Source organism: Hirsutella rhossiliensis (assembly GCF_020360975.1).
Source record: "Hirsutella rhossiliensis strain HR02 chromosome Unknown scaffold00001, whole genome shotgun sequence".
Taxonomy (NCBI): domain Eukaryota; kingdom Fungi; phylum Ascomycota; class Sordariomycetes; order Hypocreales; family Ophiocordycipitaceae; genus Hirsutella; species Hirsutella rhossiliensis.
In genome coordinates, this window is record NW_025408667.1 from 11,361,290 (window position 1) to 11,379,074 (window position 17,785).

Here is a 17,785-nt window from a genome sequence, read left to right on the forward strand (position 1 = left end):
TCTACACGACAAAAGGCATCAAGGTTTACAAGCAGCGAAATAGTGGTAGACCAAATTGCCTCGGGCTGCAATTCTGCCAAATGGTACTGCCCAAGAATGCGTGGTCCACGTGTGTCATGACGTATGCTAAGGCTGATAGAAGCGAAAGAACGAAAGTGGGGAGAGGGTTGGGATGGAGGGAGAGGGGTGCTTGGCGCCTTTGGCCCCGCTTCAGCCAGCTGCAGCTTGCGTCTGGTTGGCGCGAAGGTGTGTGTCTTGAATATTTCGATTGGCCCAAGCAAGCTTCCATGACGCCTCCAGGAAAAGAAAAAACAGGTGCTTAGCGTCGAAATGCATGTCGACAACGCTTGCTGTTCTCCGTGCCCTTGATTGGAGGGATCCACCTGCCTGGGACGCAACTGAGCGGCCATCATCCCAGGTCCATTGCCAGGCATTGGATTGGACAAAAGGCAATGCCGGCACGGTTTGTCGGCGCGCGAACAGAGCGCACCAGCCATGGGCCAAGTACTTAAGTGAATATTGCTCGTCCAAATATTAATCCTTCAAAAGTTTATCGATAGCCTCGTCGTAGGCTATTCTGATAGCGTTGTAGAGCTGGTCCGGATCACCTGCAGGAGTTCCGATATCCAGCCTCGCTGTCTCCCCAAACAATAACGTCCTGATCTTCAGACAGAGGGGCTTGACAACATCAAACACTGGTGGGAACTGGTTCATGATCTCTTCCAGGCCATTTATGGTCATGTGACCCACTTTGGCGCTCGCAATAGATTGGAAACTTCCAATCTCCCATGCCCGTAGAAGGCTCTCCTTAGGTGGCTCCTCGCCTTGCCCAAATCCGCCTCTCTCCCAGGATTCGCGCCCACACATCCAGAGGAGAACGTAGAAGAACGACTCAAGGTCGTGTCTGTAGGTGTGGTCGGCCTTCCGCAGTACCTCGATCGCCATGAACTGCATCGTGCCGGTCTGGTGCCGTGCTCCACTCGGCCCGCTGTCTCTGACTTTAGCTAGATCGAGGTCGATTAACATGCCCTTGAAGCCGTCAACTGTTTTCGAACCCGTGATGATAATGTTGTTCGAGGAGATATCTCTGTGCAGGATGTTGCCATCGATGTAGAGAGACTGGTGTGCCCTGATGGCGTCTCGGAGCGACTCCAGCAGTTCCCTGATCGACTTGAAGTCGCTGATGACACGGCCGGCTGGTGAGACGACGAGACAAGAATAGATCCTGTTCTCAAATGGATCCTCGCTCCTAGAAGTATACAAGCTTGGTTTCGTCTTGCCGATCGACAGCTGCTCCTTGAACTCCTTAACCAGCTTCGGTTTTTGGCTTTTGGACGGCGGCCTCTTGGATCCAGACGTGTTGTCAGACGTATTGTCAGAGGACGATTTGCGCTTGCGACTTGCTGAGCTCGTGCTTCCTACGGCCGATGGTAGATCTCTGAAGTGGACATCTTCATCCCGAAACCGGTGAGATTTTGGAAACTCCAGTCCCTTCCGCATGTCTGCAATGGTGGTGATTTGACGGTGCGCCACCACTCTCGCCACCCCCTTGACGCCCTTCTCTCCTGCCAGCTTGAGATGGTCCCCCTCTGGTTTCCGCTTATCCGATGCCCAGGAAAACTTAGCAACATGGCCGTTTCGGGTCCGGTAGCAAGTAGTCCCGCGACACACGATAGCGCGCTGCCTGACTATCAGCTCCTCCAGCGTGACTCTTGTTTCGTTGCCGCTTACGTCCTCCAGGGTGGCATAGCGATGACCCTCCTCTCGCTCGATGAACGCGTCCAGGCCCATAGCATCATCACTCATTGTAGCGTATCCAACAAGAGCCTGCGCAAACTTGTCCGGCTCGTCGTGAATATCAAATGAGCCCGAGCTATACGGCCCAGACCGATCGAAGACCCAGAGCTCCATCTTGGAAGAGCAGAGGGAGAAAGCGTGGACAAATCGGCGTGTCGGCTGGTCAGCGAAGACACCTCGTACATACCGCGCAAGTTGGAGGATATCCGCTTTGAACCTGCTTGTATCGTGTGACTTCTTTTGCTCTCCAACGACAAGGACGTCCTTGTAGGTAAAGGTGCTGTTAGTTTCCCTGTCTGTTGTCTGAAAGAAGAGATCCATCTGGCCCTTCCGTTCCTTGAATTGGTTGGCGGTTCGGGTGGTGTATAACTTGTGGGGTGCATCAGTCAAGAAGCGTTCTTCAAGCGCACAGAGCCATGTCCAGACCGGTTTTTCATCGGGAGTGGACGGGAAGTCCATCCATTTCTTTCCGTCGTGCGCCATCATCATCCTCGTCAGCATCTCTTTCTGTTCTTTGCGCCAGCTCTTGGAGTCGAAGAACTTGTCGCAGAATCCTCCCACATTGCGAAAGGTGCAGTCTTTTATCTCGAAGAAGAGCTCTCCTTCGACAATGTCGCGAGTTTCGCTATCGTCAAGTCGGCTCGAGCTGGTCTTGACGGGTGTTCCGTTGTAGGTTGGGACGATGCTGGACGGAGGGGGAGTGAGGGAGCTGAGGGTGTCGATGAGTCTGAGGACGGCATTCCAGATGTCGATGTCGGGAGCTCTGGCGATGACGCGACGAACGAGAGGGCGGAATAGCTCAGGTTTTACTCCGCCTCCTCGAACATGCTGTAATATGGAGAGCAACCTGACTGCCACGCTGCCGCTCTCGTCCGGCGACAGGAGGCTGAACGCGGCCGGAGAGGCGACCAAGGCACCCAAAAGGCTTGCAATATCTTCTTGCCGCAAATCGTCGGGCTCATTGAAGTCGCGTAGTTTGTCTTGAATGTGATTAAGCGTATCGTTGAACGGGCGGTCCGAGATAACCTTGATCTGCTGCTCCGTAAGACTCATTTTGGTGTCGGGTAGAGCATTGCCGATTGCTTTGCGGAGAAAAGGGGAAAGCAAGGGAGAGAGGTAAACAAGAAAATAGATAGGCAGGCGCGACTAATCACGTTCGTGTCGCGGGGAAGCGACTTACCTCAGCAAAGCTAAGGACAAGAGAAGTCTAACCATTTTAGGACAAAGTCATGTTGCTTAGACTACCCGTGCCACGCCCCACTTATTTCGCGTTCGTTCCTCACCAGCTCCATAAGCTGGTGCTACCTCATCGTAGATAGTATGTATGTATTGATTACGCCTGGTGGCCGTAGGCCAATAAGGCTACTATCTGATTACGGACATACTCATTTCTCAATCTTTGACATGGTATCCTGAAAGCCCATAGTGTGTTCGATCTCGGCAATTTAAATCTCAACAAAATTTGCATCGCACTCTGAGGATCCGGGCGGTTGAAATTGTTCCGGGCAGGCGAGCTTGAAGGTCGTTCTTCAAGTGTTCAGGGTCCTATCTGCGGCGGCTGAAGCGGTGCCTGCGACCTGTGGCCCGAGCCCAAAGGGGGGCGTGTTAGTAGGAAAGGAGTAAGAATGGAAGGTGAGGGTTTGCAATCTGTTCTCAATGTCGTGTACTCGCGAGTCGTCCCGTCGCTATCGCAAATCGAATTGTCGCACGAACTGCCTCCATGTTGGGCGCCCATTTCGTGTCATCCGAAGGCGACTTCCCGCCCAAGTAGAACGAAAGGTCCCCTCGCCGCGTTTCTGTGCACTTCATCATCTCGTGTCGGTGCGCTGCCCATTGCCTACACTGAAATAGGAAATGTGCAACTGTCTCTGGCGATTGTCCGCATGCGCATTGCTGCGATGCCGCTGCTCTGATGTTGTATAGGTACCCGTTCAATCTTGCAATGCCTGTTCTCAGTTGCGCCAGCACACTCGCTTCCTCTCTGGACAAGTCATCGTATAGACGTTTGGTGTGCCCGCCCGGGAGTGCGATGTCAACCTTCTTTATATGCTTGCCAATGTGGTCTGGAATGCTTGTGTCTGTCTGGTGGTTCGCTCGAGCCACGGTCAAGGTCGTTGATCGCATTCTTGGAGATGTTCGCGCTGGAGTGACGCCTTCTGCGGTTGCTTTTCGTGCCTCTTGCTTCGCAGCCTTTAAGAGTTCATGTTCAGCGCTGGTGGGTATCCAAAGAAAAGAGGCTATGTTTCCATCGTCCTTCAGGGACTCGATGCAGTCGTAAATTCGCTTGATATACTCTTGACCAGATTGTTGACTCGGATTGCGGAGGGAGAGAACGGCAGCTTTGTTGCTCGTCATGCACAATACGCCCCGATGTCTGAGCGCAGGCAAGCGTTCCAACGCATATTCCATGGCCGCCAGCTGTCCGGAAAACGGGTTCTGTTCCTTTCTCATACCAAGGGTGAAAGAGAATCGCTCGAGTGTGGAGGATCCATGCGCTTGTGTTGGGATCTCAATGACGCCACCAACTCCGACAACGTCGTTTCTTGCTGAGCTGCTCAATGCGATGCGTACCGCTTCGCCACTTCCGACTTCTATTGCCTCTGTTCCGCTTTCGTCGGTGATTATGGTTTGGGCTCGTTCAACCCATGGCGCCAGTGTGAAGGGGTTGATTGTCTCCAGTTCCTCCATGGGGATCTCGTTGAGTGCCGTCGCCACCTGGTAGAACGGTGAGCGATGGTATCTTCTGAACTTCCGAATACACGATGTAGCGTTGCGAAGTGGATTGGTCATGGGCAAGGCGTGGAGATCAGTCCACATCTTGACGGCTCTTCTCCAAAACCGCTCCTGCGCGCTGGCGATGTGTGCTTCGGCTTCCGCCACAACCGTTGCGACCGTGAGGAACGTTCCCACGATAGCTTGAGCCCCAACTCGCTGGACCCGATTGATTGGGCTGGCGCTTCTGTTCTTGCATGCATGCATCCAGACATTCGAGGCGTAATCCACCACAGGGGCAACTGTAGATGCGAACAGTTGCCTTGCTGTCGCCGGGGTGAGACCTCTGAGTCTCCGCAGTTCCATCGCAGCTTCCAATCCCTTGTTAGCTGCCTTCGCCATATGCTCTTTGTACTTGAGGCCAGAGTCCATGATCACTCCGAGAACCTTGACGCTGGTCTTGGGTCGGACGAGCTGACCCTTGACCGCGAATGGCTGCGCATCAGACTTGTGCGGCTTGCGAGTAAAGTGTATGATCGCCGTCTTCTGTGCCTCGAAGGTTGCGCCGCTCCGCCTTTCCCAATCTAAAGCTTTCTCAACGATCGCCTCGATTCCTTTGCGGTTACTTTGCGCCGTGGGGCCTGTGACCCACGCTGTGAAGTCGTCGACGAAAGCCACGGCTCCACCATGACGGTCGATTCGCTGTTGAACGAGATCTGCATTGAAGAAGAGAAAAAGAACTGGCGATAGAGGAGAGCCTTGGGGTAGTCCGGCTTGTGGAAGGCTCTGCACCTCCGATATCTGCCCGTTGATCTGTATGGTCGCCGTGCGATTCGAGCAGAAAGTTCCGATCCAGCGGAGCAAGCTCTCCGGGATGCCCCTGGCGCGCATGCGCTGAACAAGCCTCTCCTTGCATACTCCATTGTACGCACCCTTCACGTCAAAAGTCACGAGGCTCAGTATGCGTCGGTTTCTCCAGGCTGTAAATACCTGCTCTTGCAGCAGCATCAACGCTTGCTCGGCGGATCGCTGTTTGCGCGCCCCGAAATGGTTGGTGGGCAGAAGTCCGTGGGCCTCGACCGCATGTGAAATCCTCTCAGCCACGACCGACTCCAGGACCTTGCCAAGTGTGGGCAGCAGTGATATAGGCCTCCACGCCTTCGCCACGGCATAGTCGTCCTTGTCTGGCTTCTTGAGCGGGATGATCTTGGCGTGCCTCCATTGAGTGGGCAATTCGCCTTCCTCTAGCGAAGCACGGAACAGCAACAGGATCCAGTGCTTGACCACCGGCCAAGTCTGTTTCCAGACTATAGTAGGTAGTCCATCCTCGCCAGGGGCCTTCCACGATTTGGCGACAAAAAGCTGCCGTTCAATCTCCTCAAGCGTGATGTCTGGCATCTCGACAGCTGTCCCTCGCCGAGGTCTTTCACCTTCATCCTCGATGACCTCCGGCAGGGGGGGGAAGAAGGTGTCTAGCATTTCCTCGACTTGCTCCTTGCCGTTGACCGTCCTCGTGCCATCAGCTCGTACGAGCTGCGGTACCTTGCCGAACGCTGTGTCGCTGGCTGAGTTCAGGTACTTTGCAGCCTTCCAAATATTGCCGTTGTCCGCTAGAAACTCATGCCAATGCGTCTTCTTCTGCTGCCTGATGGCGTCGTGGTACTGCTTGGCAGCTCCATTGGCCATATCTTCAAGCCTGTCGCATCTTTGCCCTGCTCGCCGCAATGACCTGGCTCGATTTCTCCAGTAGGTATGAATCTGCCGGAGTTGGGTGAGGTCCGAAGTCCACCACCGCTTCGCATGCGGAGACGGTCGGGCCCTTGGCACCAAGGCATGGACGGCTTCCAGCACCACCGACATGAGCCTGTCTGCCTGCTGCTGTACCGTCCCGCCCCAGGGACTGCTTTCCAGAGCAGACTCAATTCGAGCATTAATTTCTTTCCAAGGTGCATTTTTGAAAAGAAGACGCTCTTGAACCAAGGGCCTCGGCATCGAGACGTCAAAGACGGTCTCAATGGCTCGGTGATCGGACCCATGTTCTGCACCATGAACAGCGCACTTGATCGCCGAGGCTGTGAGATCCTCAGACACAAGGACGAGATCAATTGTTGTCTCGAGTTCGCGTCGTTGCCAGGTTTTTGTGCCTCTTGGAAGTAGACTGTCAAGGGCCAGTTCGTTCATGAGTTCGATGATCTGGTCGGCTTCGCCCTGCCTCTCCAACGCAACATCTTCCCCGCCCCAGAGTTGGTCGTGACGGTTGAAGTCGCCCATGATAACCACATTGACTACCCTGCCTGCGCTTCGTCTGGTGTTCGTTGTCACCTCTTCTAGAACGGCACACGTTTCCAGCAGCGCTTGATCATCGAATCCCTGTACGTAGACCGAGAAAACCAGGACTAGGCGCTCGGGGAGCCGTAGCAGCGCCGCCGTTATGTCGGGAGACTCAACCGGCACCTGCTCCGCGTCCAGATCGTTCCTAACCCATAGCATGCTTCGGATCGCCCATCTACCCTCCCTGCACGTCGACGGAACCATTTTCACCCACCTGTGATGACCCATAGGGGTGGTCAGTAGACGGCCGTTTATCATTCGCGCCTGTGGTTCCTGGATAGCCAACACAGCTGCATCCTCAATCTGTTGATCGTTCACCAGGCTGTCATGGACCGGGCCTTGTTTCGCCACATTGAGTTGGATCATTCGAAGCGCACTACTCATGTGAGGATGGGTGGAGCTTCCTGCAGTTCTTGCTGAACGACTCGTGGGGTCCGCCGCATAGCGCGCACTTGAACACCGTCTCGTTACATGCGCTATGGTGGTGGTCTTCTTTCGCGCACCTTCCGCAAATCTGAACTTTCTCGCACTGGAATGCTTTGTGGCCAATTTGCTGACAGTTGTAACACTGGTCGGGGCGAGGTCGGCGCTCGAAGAATCCGGTGTACCCAGACTCACCTCCGGCATAGAAGAAGCCTTCTGAGAGCAGTCTTTTGGCGTCCGATCCCTTTGTGAGATACACGACCATGGAGCCGTACGCCTTCGGAATGTCTCGTTTGCTAAGCCACACAATCTTCGCGACCTGAACATCATTTTCTTCACTGAAAGTCTCAGTCGTTCCAGGCCGAACGTCGCCCACTTCGTCCAGGACCGCCGTGCGATTGACGTGGTCAACCTTGACTGGGTAGAGCTCGTCTCTTAACATCCTGACGCCCTGGGGAAGCTTAGCTCCCACCACCCGTTTCAGCATACTTTGCTCTTCCTTGTCGCGACAGGCGATCCGAACACGGTTCGGCTTCCTGGGATCTTTGATGACAGCACGGCATCGCCAGTTGGCATGAACTTGATCCGCTCTGATCTCGGTTTCGGCCATGGTGCGGATAGCACCCGCAGTGACCCGACTGCTTTGGCCATCTTCGATTCGCGACGTGTCAATGGTGCAAAAGAATGTGTCGGTGAGGTTGGAAGGCGTTGTGTTGCCGGTCGAAAGGGTCCCCATCCTGCTAGGCTGCGATGATGGCGCTGAGCGAGCGACCTCCGCGTACGACAATTGTGGAGACTCGTTGACGCTTGTGGTGATGGCTTCAAGCTGCACGCGAAGTTGCTGCAACTCGCCTCCCATCTGCGTTCTGATTTGTTCCATTTTGCTATTCATTTCTCGTTTAGTATCGTCAAGCTTGTGGCTCAGTTCCTGGATCGTATCCTGTTGAGCCTTGATAACTTGGTGGAGATTCTGGAATTTGTCACTGTACGCGTCAAGCATCTCCAGTGCCTGCAGGAGCATTGCCCTCCCATCGTTGCTGCTGCTCGCCGCTCGCCTCGCATCATTCGCTCGTTCCACATCATTGTCAATCGACGCTGTTCTTGTCGCTTGTCGGGTAGCACGCTTTGGTTCCTTTCCCGTTTCTTCAAGCTGTCTCGCTGCGTCGCGGACTTTGATCGTGGGCCTCCCACCGCGTCGTTTTGGCGTCGCGGGGTAATCAGCCCCACTCACATTCGCATCGCCGTCTGGCGTCGCCATGGTGAAGATAAAGGCACCACCCTACACTCAACGGATTGAAAATGGGTCAAGCGCGTCACTGAAAGTCTGTGTATCGATATGTATAGTGTGTCTGTGTGTGTGTATGTATGTGTATTTTCCGTCCAGCGGCCGTGAGGCCGCTCAGGTCCCGGTGGGGCACAGGATGTGCTGAGCTAGTTGGTCTGTCTACAGTCTCCTCTCGCAAACATAAACAAACCACCATCCAGCATTTCATCGGCTCTAAGGCGCTCCGTGTTGAACCTGGTGCCCGTCAGCGGGTCGTACAGGCGCGGCAGTGAGATTGCCATTCAGTTGGTCTCCAAGGGACCGTTGTCGGAGACTGCAGACCGCAGCCTCAGTTGACCCGGCCGGGCAAAGGGTGTTGTAGCACCCTCCGCCTGGCCGAATCCGGGGGGGTTTGAACAAAGGAAAGAGATGAGGGAAAGATGTGATGCAGCCGCCTAGTGGCGAGGGCAAGCCCATTCAAAGAAGGAGGTCGCCTTCGCCAGCTTGACGAACTTGTCGAAGTCTCTGCCTATTGCGCGATTGACTGCTGCAGTCGGCGAGGGTTCATCGTAGATAGTTGTTGTTGTTGTTGTGTATTTTGCGTCCAGCGGCTCAGGCCGCTCAGGTCTCCGCGAGGGAGCACAGGACGTGCTGAGCTAGTTACAGAGAAGTGTCCCGAATGAGTTCCCTCGAAAAACCACTGTCCATCTAAATGCACCCAGCGCTCGTAGTTCGCTACCCGTGAACAACCCTTCTGTCCCTATCCAGCATTTCATCGGCTCGATGGCGCTCGTGTCAAGCCTCGTACCCGTCAGCGGGATGTCAAGGCAAAGTGTCGGGTGGTCGCAGCCACAAAGAATTGGTCAACCCTTGGTTTTGTCCGGTCAGAATTCTCTCGCTCGCAGCCAAAACTGCTGCCGCAGTCCACGCTCCAGTAACCAAGCCGTGGAAATGACTGGGGAGCGGCGGCAGGGAAAAACTCTTGGAGGGGATCAGAGGCTGGCTTTGCAGCTTGCCCTCAGGGAGAAAACCTCCGCAACCGGCCACCGTTGTTTAGAAGGGCGGGCCTTCCAATACCCATAGCTCCTTGGTTCCGAAGAGAGCCATGAGGTCCGAGTGGACATGTTGTCGAGACCGGCTTCGCAGAGGAATATGAACTCTCCTAAGGTCTTCCTCTGTGCTGTTAGGGTCACGATGGACCCCGCAGCAAAAGCGCGGTCGGGTGGCCTGTAGATCCTGTCCCGGCTAACGAGCCACTAACAGCTCCGCGGGGTGAAGAATTTTTACAGGGGAGAGTTGTCATCGTAGATAGTTCTTCATCCTTCTTTACTCTGGGGTAGGTGTGGCTCTTGCTTGCCATCATGGCAGAGCCTGAAGTGGCGCCTCCGGCGGACGTGGGGGCGGGGTTAGATCCAATTAGCCCATCGCCATCGACGCGTGCAAGATACGTTGCGATCGCTGGAAAATGCGACCACGAGGGCTTCGAAGCGAGTCACGGCCCGGACGACACGGGTTACATCGGCCGGTAACGAAAGCGAAAGAGGCGACGAGGTAAAGTCACGCAGCAATGTGGAGACCGCCAAATCGATGATGCACCGGGATATGGAGGAAGACGAAGGCCTGCCCTGTGCACACGTAGCCGTACTGGATGCCCTTTCCGATCATGTAGGAGAAGAGTTGGGTGACAACGGCGGCGGCAAGTGCTTTGGCTGTGAAAGCAAAGCCCTGGCCGTCCTGGTTAATCACGTCACGTTCCGGCCGGATTTCCGACTCGAGGCCCGTGACGACCTCGTCGACGCTTAGTTTGTGTGGCGCTTTGTATTCGATAGCGAGAGCGGGGATATTTTGGCCGTCCGAAGTCCTGTATATACAGAACTGGTCTGCCCGATTGCCCTTACCCCTAGCCCTTCGACGGACCTTAGGAGCCGCGGGTTGTAGGGCAGACGCCGACGCCACGGCACCAGAGCCGCCACTGCCAAGAGTCATATTTTCCAGGGGCTCAGAGATAGGGTCGTCGTCAGCAGACATCTCAGTAATCAATATATATTGATAAGTATGGGCATATTTATTGTTAAGCTTATCGATATCGATAAAAATATAGATGTCCCCTATCAATATGTATTGTTAATATGCCCCTATTATGCTCTGATTGCCTGTCTTAGGCGTACTTACTTTTCCCACTCGTCAGCCGTAGCGCTGTGGAAAGGGGCTCGGCACAGAATGGTAGCATTCTTTCGTTGAAGATTCTTCATGCCCTCCATTTTGCTAATTGAAGTGCACGCCCCCTCGATACCTCGGCTTTGGCAATGGAAGACTGCGTATCCCGTGTGCCGGAGGTTGACATCGCATCGAACCCTTCATCATCAATTTTGCCTTCCGATAGTGTCTCGCAATCTGCCAGTATACCTTCAGAATCGGAGCATTCCTCCGGCAGCAGTCAAGAGGAGGAAGTTGAGAGCGACGTCGACTTGGCATCACTTTCGACAGGCTCGAGGCGATGAGCCACGCACGGCAGGTGGCAATTTACTCCACTACTGCAAACGTTGTCGCAATCCATCGTGGTCAACCCACATTTCTGGCAACGCCCGCTATCATCTCGAAAAGGTTCATCACGTACAAGTCAGAGAAGATACGAATGCTCGATGCAAGCGTCAAGTAGCCATCGAGAATGCCTTTGCGAGAACAAGCGAAAAGCAGCTGAGGCTGACTCAAGAGAGCGAGGTCAACATTTTGCGGAGCGTGATCAATGTCGATGCTTTCCGAGAGGCACAGATGCTACTTTCCGCGAATAGGCATCTGCCACTGAGCTGCGCGACGTGGCCAGAGTATCAGGCACTTTTGACCGCGATCAACCCCGCAGTCGAGGAGTTCCTCGTCGACTCTAGCAACACGGTCGCTTCGGATCTAGATAGGGCGTATGTCACACAGGGAATATCAGCCTCCAACAGTCTGATCCCCCTATTCGCACAGTCACCTTCACAGGCTCCCTCACCATGGTGGTCAGATGACCCTACTATCGCCACTGCTTACTATTGCCACTTGCAACCTTCGCCACCTGCCACGCTGACTATTTGCCACATAACGTGAGCATTATCAATCACTTAGAAGGTTCTAGTTGTTTGCACTATGTATTTATAGTCGCATCATTTCCACTCTTTAGATAGAGAATCAAGAGTTCTTCAGTCCCTGATCTTTATGCCTACTTTGCTCATCCTCCGTGAGATAGTTATGAGCCCGGTCTGCCATTGACTGGGTATCTTATTCTTGTTCATTCCGCTGCACAGAAAACGCTTCCACAATGAGCTCAGCTCTAGATCTTGATGGCTCTTCCAAGGGTACCGTGCTCAACGGCCCTTGCGACTGGAAACAATGGATTTCTATCGTCAAGAAATTCGCGACCTCCCATAATCTTTGGGAATTCCTTGACCCTGCCGTTCAGGAGGGCAAGCCGGTTCTTCAGCAGCCTGTTGAACCAACCTTCCGCTTGATCAACGATAAAGTATCTGATCTCGTGGATCTGACCTCGGAGGAATTTCGCAGACTTGAATTCCTCCACACCCAGTACCGCTCGAAGCTTCAAGGGTACAGGGATCAAGTGAAGGCCCTTGCAAGCCTTCAACAACACATCGTCAAGACAATCGGCAACTACTACAGCACCATTGCCGAGGAACACGACGTTGCGAAGCAACTCACCCTACTTCAGGCTCGTGTGGCCCCCACAGATTGGGCACTCGAGAGGGAAGTTCTTCAACGTTATCGTTCAACCCTTCAATCGCCTAACCGGACCAAGATCGAAGCTTGGGTCACCCAATGGCAAAAAGTCCTTACAGAGGCAAAACAACTAGGGCTCCCTGACGTTCAGGACCTACGCCCTACTCAAGACTTCCTACAGGCTGTTTCATCTATCAACACCCCATTCACTGACTACTGGGTCAATAAAATGGAGGACGAAGCCGCACTCGGCAAGCCTAACTGGAAGACCGTGTTCCCTGACGGCATTAAGATCAGTGAGATCTTTGAGAGAGCTCACCGGATTAAGGCCGCCAAAAACAACAAAGGATCGTTTGGAGCTGCCTTCCAGGGCAAGGGAGAGAAAACGGAGAAGAAAGAGGATAAGCCTAAGTGGTCTTCGAGGAAGAACGACAAGGGGATCCCCTTGTGTGTCTGCGGAAAACACCATTTCTTCGCAGATTGCTTCTATCTCATTGAGTCAGCTAGGCCTGATGGCTGGACTGCAGATCAGACGGTTGAGAAGAAGATCAAGGATATCCTCGACTCCAATCCATGGGCAAAGACGATGACGGAGAGAGCACAACAATCCAAGCAGAAAGAAAAGGAGAAGGCGTCAGACTCCTCTAATGGCTCCTCAGTCAAAGGCACAGCGTTTGCCGGTCTTCCGCCTACTCCCGAACACACACCTCCACCGTCAACGAGTTTTTCAGCAGGAAAGGCAGTCTACCCGCTGCGTGACTCTTTTATCCTTGATTCTGGATCTGACACGCATATTTGCAACGACCGATCCCGTTTCCTCGACTACTCGTCTCTTGCAGAACCCGAAGATCTCTTCGCAGGAGATAGTCAACTTCAGATCCTTGGCAACGGCACAGTTCGCATGAAGCTTGAAGAAGGAGGACTTTTTCAGCTCAACGAAGTCGCCTACGTGCCAAACTTCCACACGAACATCGCATCCCTCGACCGCTTTCTTGCGAAGGGATACAACTGGAACCCAGCGTCTGGACTCGTCTCCAAGGACGATCAGATAGTTTTTCACACCAGACGGTTGTTCCGTCAACCGGTTATAGAGTATAACCAACTTTCGGAGGTTGCACCATCCTCCAACTTCACATCTTCTTCGGCGCCTCGCCCGGCGCAAATCGCGGATGCCACGCTATGGCACAAACGTCTAGGCCACTTGAACGCTCAAGCCCTAGAGCATCTTGTTGAGAACACAACAGGATGCAAGATCAAAGGTCCAGTCACAGTTGACTGCGAATCTTGCTCCCTTGGCAAAGGGAAGAGGGTTGTATCACGACGATCCCCTCAAAACAAGGCACAACGACCATTTTGGAGAATCTACATTGATATCTTCAGTCTTCACACTTCCTTCAATGACAAGGAAGCTGTCCTTCTAATCAAGGATGAATTTACTTCCATGATTTTCATCCACTTTCTCAATGACGCGACCCAGGACTCCGTCATGACCGCCCTGAGGAACCATGAGGCGATGATCAAGCGCCAATGGGATCTCAACATTTGCATTATCCACCGAGACAACGATCGTGCTCTTCAGACCGCCTACGAGGCATGGGTTGAAGAAAGGGGAATTCAAGACGAACCAACCGCCCCTTACACTTCAGCTCAGAACGGTTCTGCAGAACGATCTGGGGGGGTAATAGGCACCCAGGCCAGAACGATGGGAATTGATGCCAAGTTACCATCTGATCTTTGGCCAGAGACTTGGAAAGCCGCAGTGTTTTTGCATAACAGATCGCCCATGCAGAACCACGGTTTCAAAACCCCGTTTCAGCTGCTTCACCAGTGGCTGCAAGACAACAACAAGGATACAGGCTATCAACAGACTCAGCCTGATATCACTTTTCTCAAGGCGTACGGCTGTCGAGCCTACCCTTTGAACAAGCAGGCCCTTCAGAACAAACAGAAGAAGGACCTCAAGACCGACCCTCACGCTGAGATCGGTTACTTGGTAGGATACGACTCCACCAACATTTTCAGGATTTGGATCCCTTCCACGTCGGAAGTCCGAAGGGTCCGAGATGTGACTTTCAACGAAAGCCTCTTCTACGATGGGATCGATAAGCCGCCGGAGCCTATCCCACAGCGCATTGAAGTTCGGCTCCCAGGCCACATCGAGGACGAATCGGAATACGAGGAAGTTGCTACTCGTATGGAAGATCTCGAACTCTCCCCAGAAGACCCTTCCTCGACGACTCAAAGTCAGGAAGACGGGTCTACGATTCAAGTTCTACCCGAACCATCTGATCACGAGGAATCAGATGACCAGGATGAATTTCACGACGCTCAGAATCCCTATCCAACGCCGGATCTAGGACCCAGTGAGCATTCACCTCCTCAACCACGACGATCATCACGACAGCCCAAACCGCGCAAGCTGGGCACTTTCATGGCTAGTTCGAAAAGCCATTTTCATAGTTCCTTCTTTCTCGGACGAGAAGAGAAGCTGCACAGCCGATCACTCCCTCCAGAGCCTGAGACCTTTCGAGAACTACAGACCCACCGCTTTGGCCCTCAGTTCAAGGAAGCAGCCCACACAGAATGGAAGTCTCTCCAGCAGAGAGGAACTTTCAAGGCTATTCCGCAGGACCAAGCCACAGGGAAGCCTTTGCCGCTAACCTGGGTCTTCAAATACAAGTTCGATAAGCACGGCTTTCTCACGAAGTTCAAAGCCCGTCTCTGTGTTCGTGGAGATCTTCAACAGCCGGGAAACAGGACACCGTCACGACTTCGTCTACAGAAGCCGAACTCCTTGCTCTCACGCACACAGCAAAGGAGACCATTGCAACTTTCCGTCTCTTTCAACAGCTTTCTTTAAAGCTAGATGGAATTCCAACCATTCAGTGTGACAATCTTCAGACGATTCGTCTTGTTACACAAGATATCCCTCGCCTTCGCACAGCCCTTCGTCATATCGACATTCACACCTGTTGGGCTAGACAGGCATTCGAGCAAGGCCTCTATAAGCTTGTGTATACGCCTACAGCTCAAATGATCGCAGACGGCCTCACGAAAGCTCTGCCGAACCAGAAGTTTAAGACTTTCGTGCAACAACTCGGCCTCGTTGATATCTCTACTGTGCTAGGGATGTAATTTCCTTCTATCGTTCTTCAGTTTGCACTACCTACCGCCAGCACAACCTGGGGGGGTATGTCACACAGGGAATATCAGCCTCCAACAGTCTGATCCCCCTATTCGCACAGTCACCTTCACAGGCTCCCTCACCATGGTGGTCAGATGACCCTACTATCGCCACTGCTTACTATTGCCACTTGCAACCTTCGCCACCTGCCACGCTGACTATTTGCCACATAACGTGAGCATTATCAATCACTTAGAAGGTTCTAGTTGTTTGCACTATGTATTTATAGTCGCATCATTTCCACTCTTTAGATAGAGAATCAAGAGTTCTTCAGTCCCTGATCTTTATGCCTACTTTGCTCATCCTCCGTGAGATAGCGTACGATACGCATCAACAATCCGTCTGTCGGTGGCTCGAAGGCGCTCGGAGTCTTGTGCATATCGCAATGGATGTATGGTCTTCTCCTCAACGCAAGGCATACATCGCTGTTCATGCGCAATGGGTCGACGAGGCATACAAGCCTCGCAAGGCATTGCTGGGATTGCCAAACCTGCGACGGTCGCACGCGGGCGCAGCGATGACGCCGCACCTACTGAAGATCATCCGGAGATACGGCATCACACAGAAACTCGGCTATTTCACCGGAGACAATGATGCGAAAAATGACACTTGCCTCCGTCAACTTTCTGCTGATTTATCGCAAGAGCATGGGCTGACCTTTGATCCGATATCGTCTCGAACACGATGCGCTGGCCACATCATTAACCTTTCCTGCAAGCCTTTCTCTTTGCGACCAGCGAAAGTGCACTTCAGGCCGCCGTTGAACAGGCGGACGACGAACTGAATCAAACTACTGTCGCAGATGCCTTGCATGACCACCTCCATTCAGAATCTACGCCAAGAACTCACGCCAAGCGCAGGAAAAGAAATGATACTGCCGGTTGGCGGAGCATCGGTCCAATGGGGAAACTTCACAACATTGCTGTGTTCATTCGCAACTCTACAATTCACAACGATGCATGGGACGACATTGCGGGGAAAGCCCTCGGTATCGACAACATCACGCGCTGGAACTCGTGGTTCAAGCTGCTTGATGCCGCCATCAGCCAGGAAGGCCCATTGTCGGTCTTCGTCAATCAGTATCATCGAGAGCTTGAGGACGACATCCTGACTCACGATGACTGGCAAGTATTGAAGATGACACACGAGCTTTTGCAGCCGTTTCACCAGGCCACCTTGGAGCAGCAAATGGCCTGGGCTTCAATAGATCAGGTGCTAGAGAACATGGACATCCTCTTCGTGCAATTCGAAGACGCAAAGGTCAGTCGTAGACTCTGCAAGTATTGCCTTCGGGCTGAAGAAAAGAAGCTCAACTTCGATGCAGGTCAAGTATGCCGAAAACGCCCACATGGTAAGCTCGATTCACATGGGCTGGTGGGTTCTTTCAAAGTATTATGAAGAAACCGACAAAACCCCGTATGCCACGGCACTTCTGCTCCATCCAGAAAAACGGCGGAGGTATCTCGACCGTCATTGGGCACCAGAGTGGCGGCAGACAGCCATTGCTGCAGCACAGCGGCAATGGGCGAAGTATAAGGACAGACCAATTTCTTCGGAGAGAACCGTGCGACCCAGTTGTGAAGCGCGAGAGGTCGCTTCTTACGAGCGCATAAGGCAGTCAATGAGTGTCCTGGATGAACCTGGCGATGAAGACGAGTTTGAGAAATTCATCAATGCTCCTCCGAGACATATGCTGACTGCCAATCCGCTTGAATGGTGGTGTCGTGAGGAACAGAGAGCCGAGTATCCACGCTTGCATCAGATGGCTCTTGACATACTCAGCGTCCCAGCGATGTCGGACGACCCGGAGCGGGTGTTCTCTTGCACAAGGCGGACACTTTCTTGGGATCGAGCTCGACTTTCCGCGGACAGGACTGAAAAGCTGCAATGCTTGAGTAATTGGGTGAGGAACGACTTGATTCGCAAACTGTACGTTGCGGTTGATGACGAGATCATGGATGTGGGCGGCGGCAACGGAGACGGAGACGAGCATTCGACGTTATATTAATAATTATTGATAAGCTTAACAATACATATCAATATAGCCACACTCTTAACAATACATAACAATATGCCAAAAATATGTATTTATTTAAAATACTTCGAACACCCGTTAAGTTGCCAAGGAAAGGGGCTCAACGGCTGAATATCCAGCCCGAAGGGTAAATATCGTATACCTGCAATTCACTTTCCTAGGGGGAGACCCCCTAGAACCCCCCATTCGCCTGCCGCGGGCAACCAGCTGTTTAAATCGCCCCAAACCTGCACTAAGGAATTGATAGTTAGGAGTCTCTGCTGCTTCCTAACAGGCCCAACCTAACTGTAAACTATATACTATATATCGAACCTCCCTTTTCCCCCAG

General features: G+C 53.1%; 4 protein-coding genes across 4 annotated transcripts; 1 reads left to right on the plus strand and 3 right to left on the minus strand.

The window, feature by feature from the left end:
• Window positions 1-534: 534 nt before the first annotated feature.
• On the minus strand, window positions 535-2,850 carry HRG_01449 (kinase; the record flags this gene model as incomplete). The annotated part of the gene is made up of 5 exons (XM_044859920.1): window positions 535-1,344; window positions 1,423-1,599; window positions 1,672-1,827; window positions 1,981-2,560; window positions 2,627-2,850. The coding sequence occupies 5 exons, from the start codon at window positions 2,848-2,850 to the stop codon at window positions 535-537; spliced, it is 1,947 nt and encodes a 648-aa protein (XP_044726320.1).
• A 1,298-nt stretch (window positions 2,851-4,148) lies between these two features.
• Window positions 4,149-8,284, minus strand: HRG_01450 (reverse transcriptase (RNA-dependent DNA polymerase) domain-containing protein; the record flags this gene model as incomplete). The annotated part of the gene is made up of 8 exons (XM_044859921.1): window positions 4,149-4,171; window positions 4,251-4,728; window positions 4,801-4,855; window positions 4,925-6,985; window positions 7,055-7,256; window positions 7,312-7,316; window positions 7,371-8,003; window positions 8,046-8,284. The coding sequence occupies 8 exons, from the start codon at window positions 8,282-8,284 to the stop codon at window positions 4,149-4,151; spliced, it is 3,696 nt and encodes a 1,231-aa protein (XP_044726321.1).
• A 1,800-nt stretch (window positions 8,285-10,084) lies between these two features.
• HRG_01451 (serine threonine protein kinase) lies at window positions 10,085-10,513 on the minus strand (the record flags this gene model as incomplete). The annotated part of the gene is made up of 2 exons (XM_044859922.1): window positions 10,085-10,402; window positions 10,445-10,513. The coding sequence occupies 2 exons, from the start codon at window positions 10,511-10,513 to the stop codon at window positions 10,085-10,087; spliced, it is 387 nt and encodes a 128-aa protein (XP_044726322.1).
• Window positions 10,514-11,825: 1,312 nt separating this feature from the next.
• HRG_01452 (integrase core domain-containing protein) lies at window positions 11,826-14,595 on the plus strand (the record flags this gene model as incomplete). The annotated part of the gene is made up of 2 exons (XM_044859923.1): window positions 11,826-14,430; window positions 14,483-14,595. The coding sequence occupies 2 exons, from the start codon at window positions 11,826-11,828 to the stop codon at window positions 14,593-14,595; spliced, it is 2,718 nt and encodes a 905-aa protein (XP_044726323.1).
• Window positions 14,596-17,785: the final 3,190 nt, after the last annotated feature.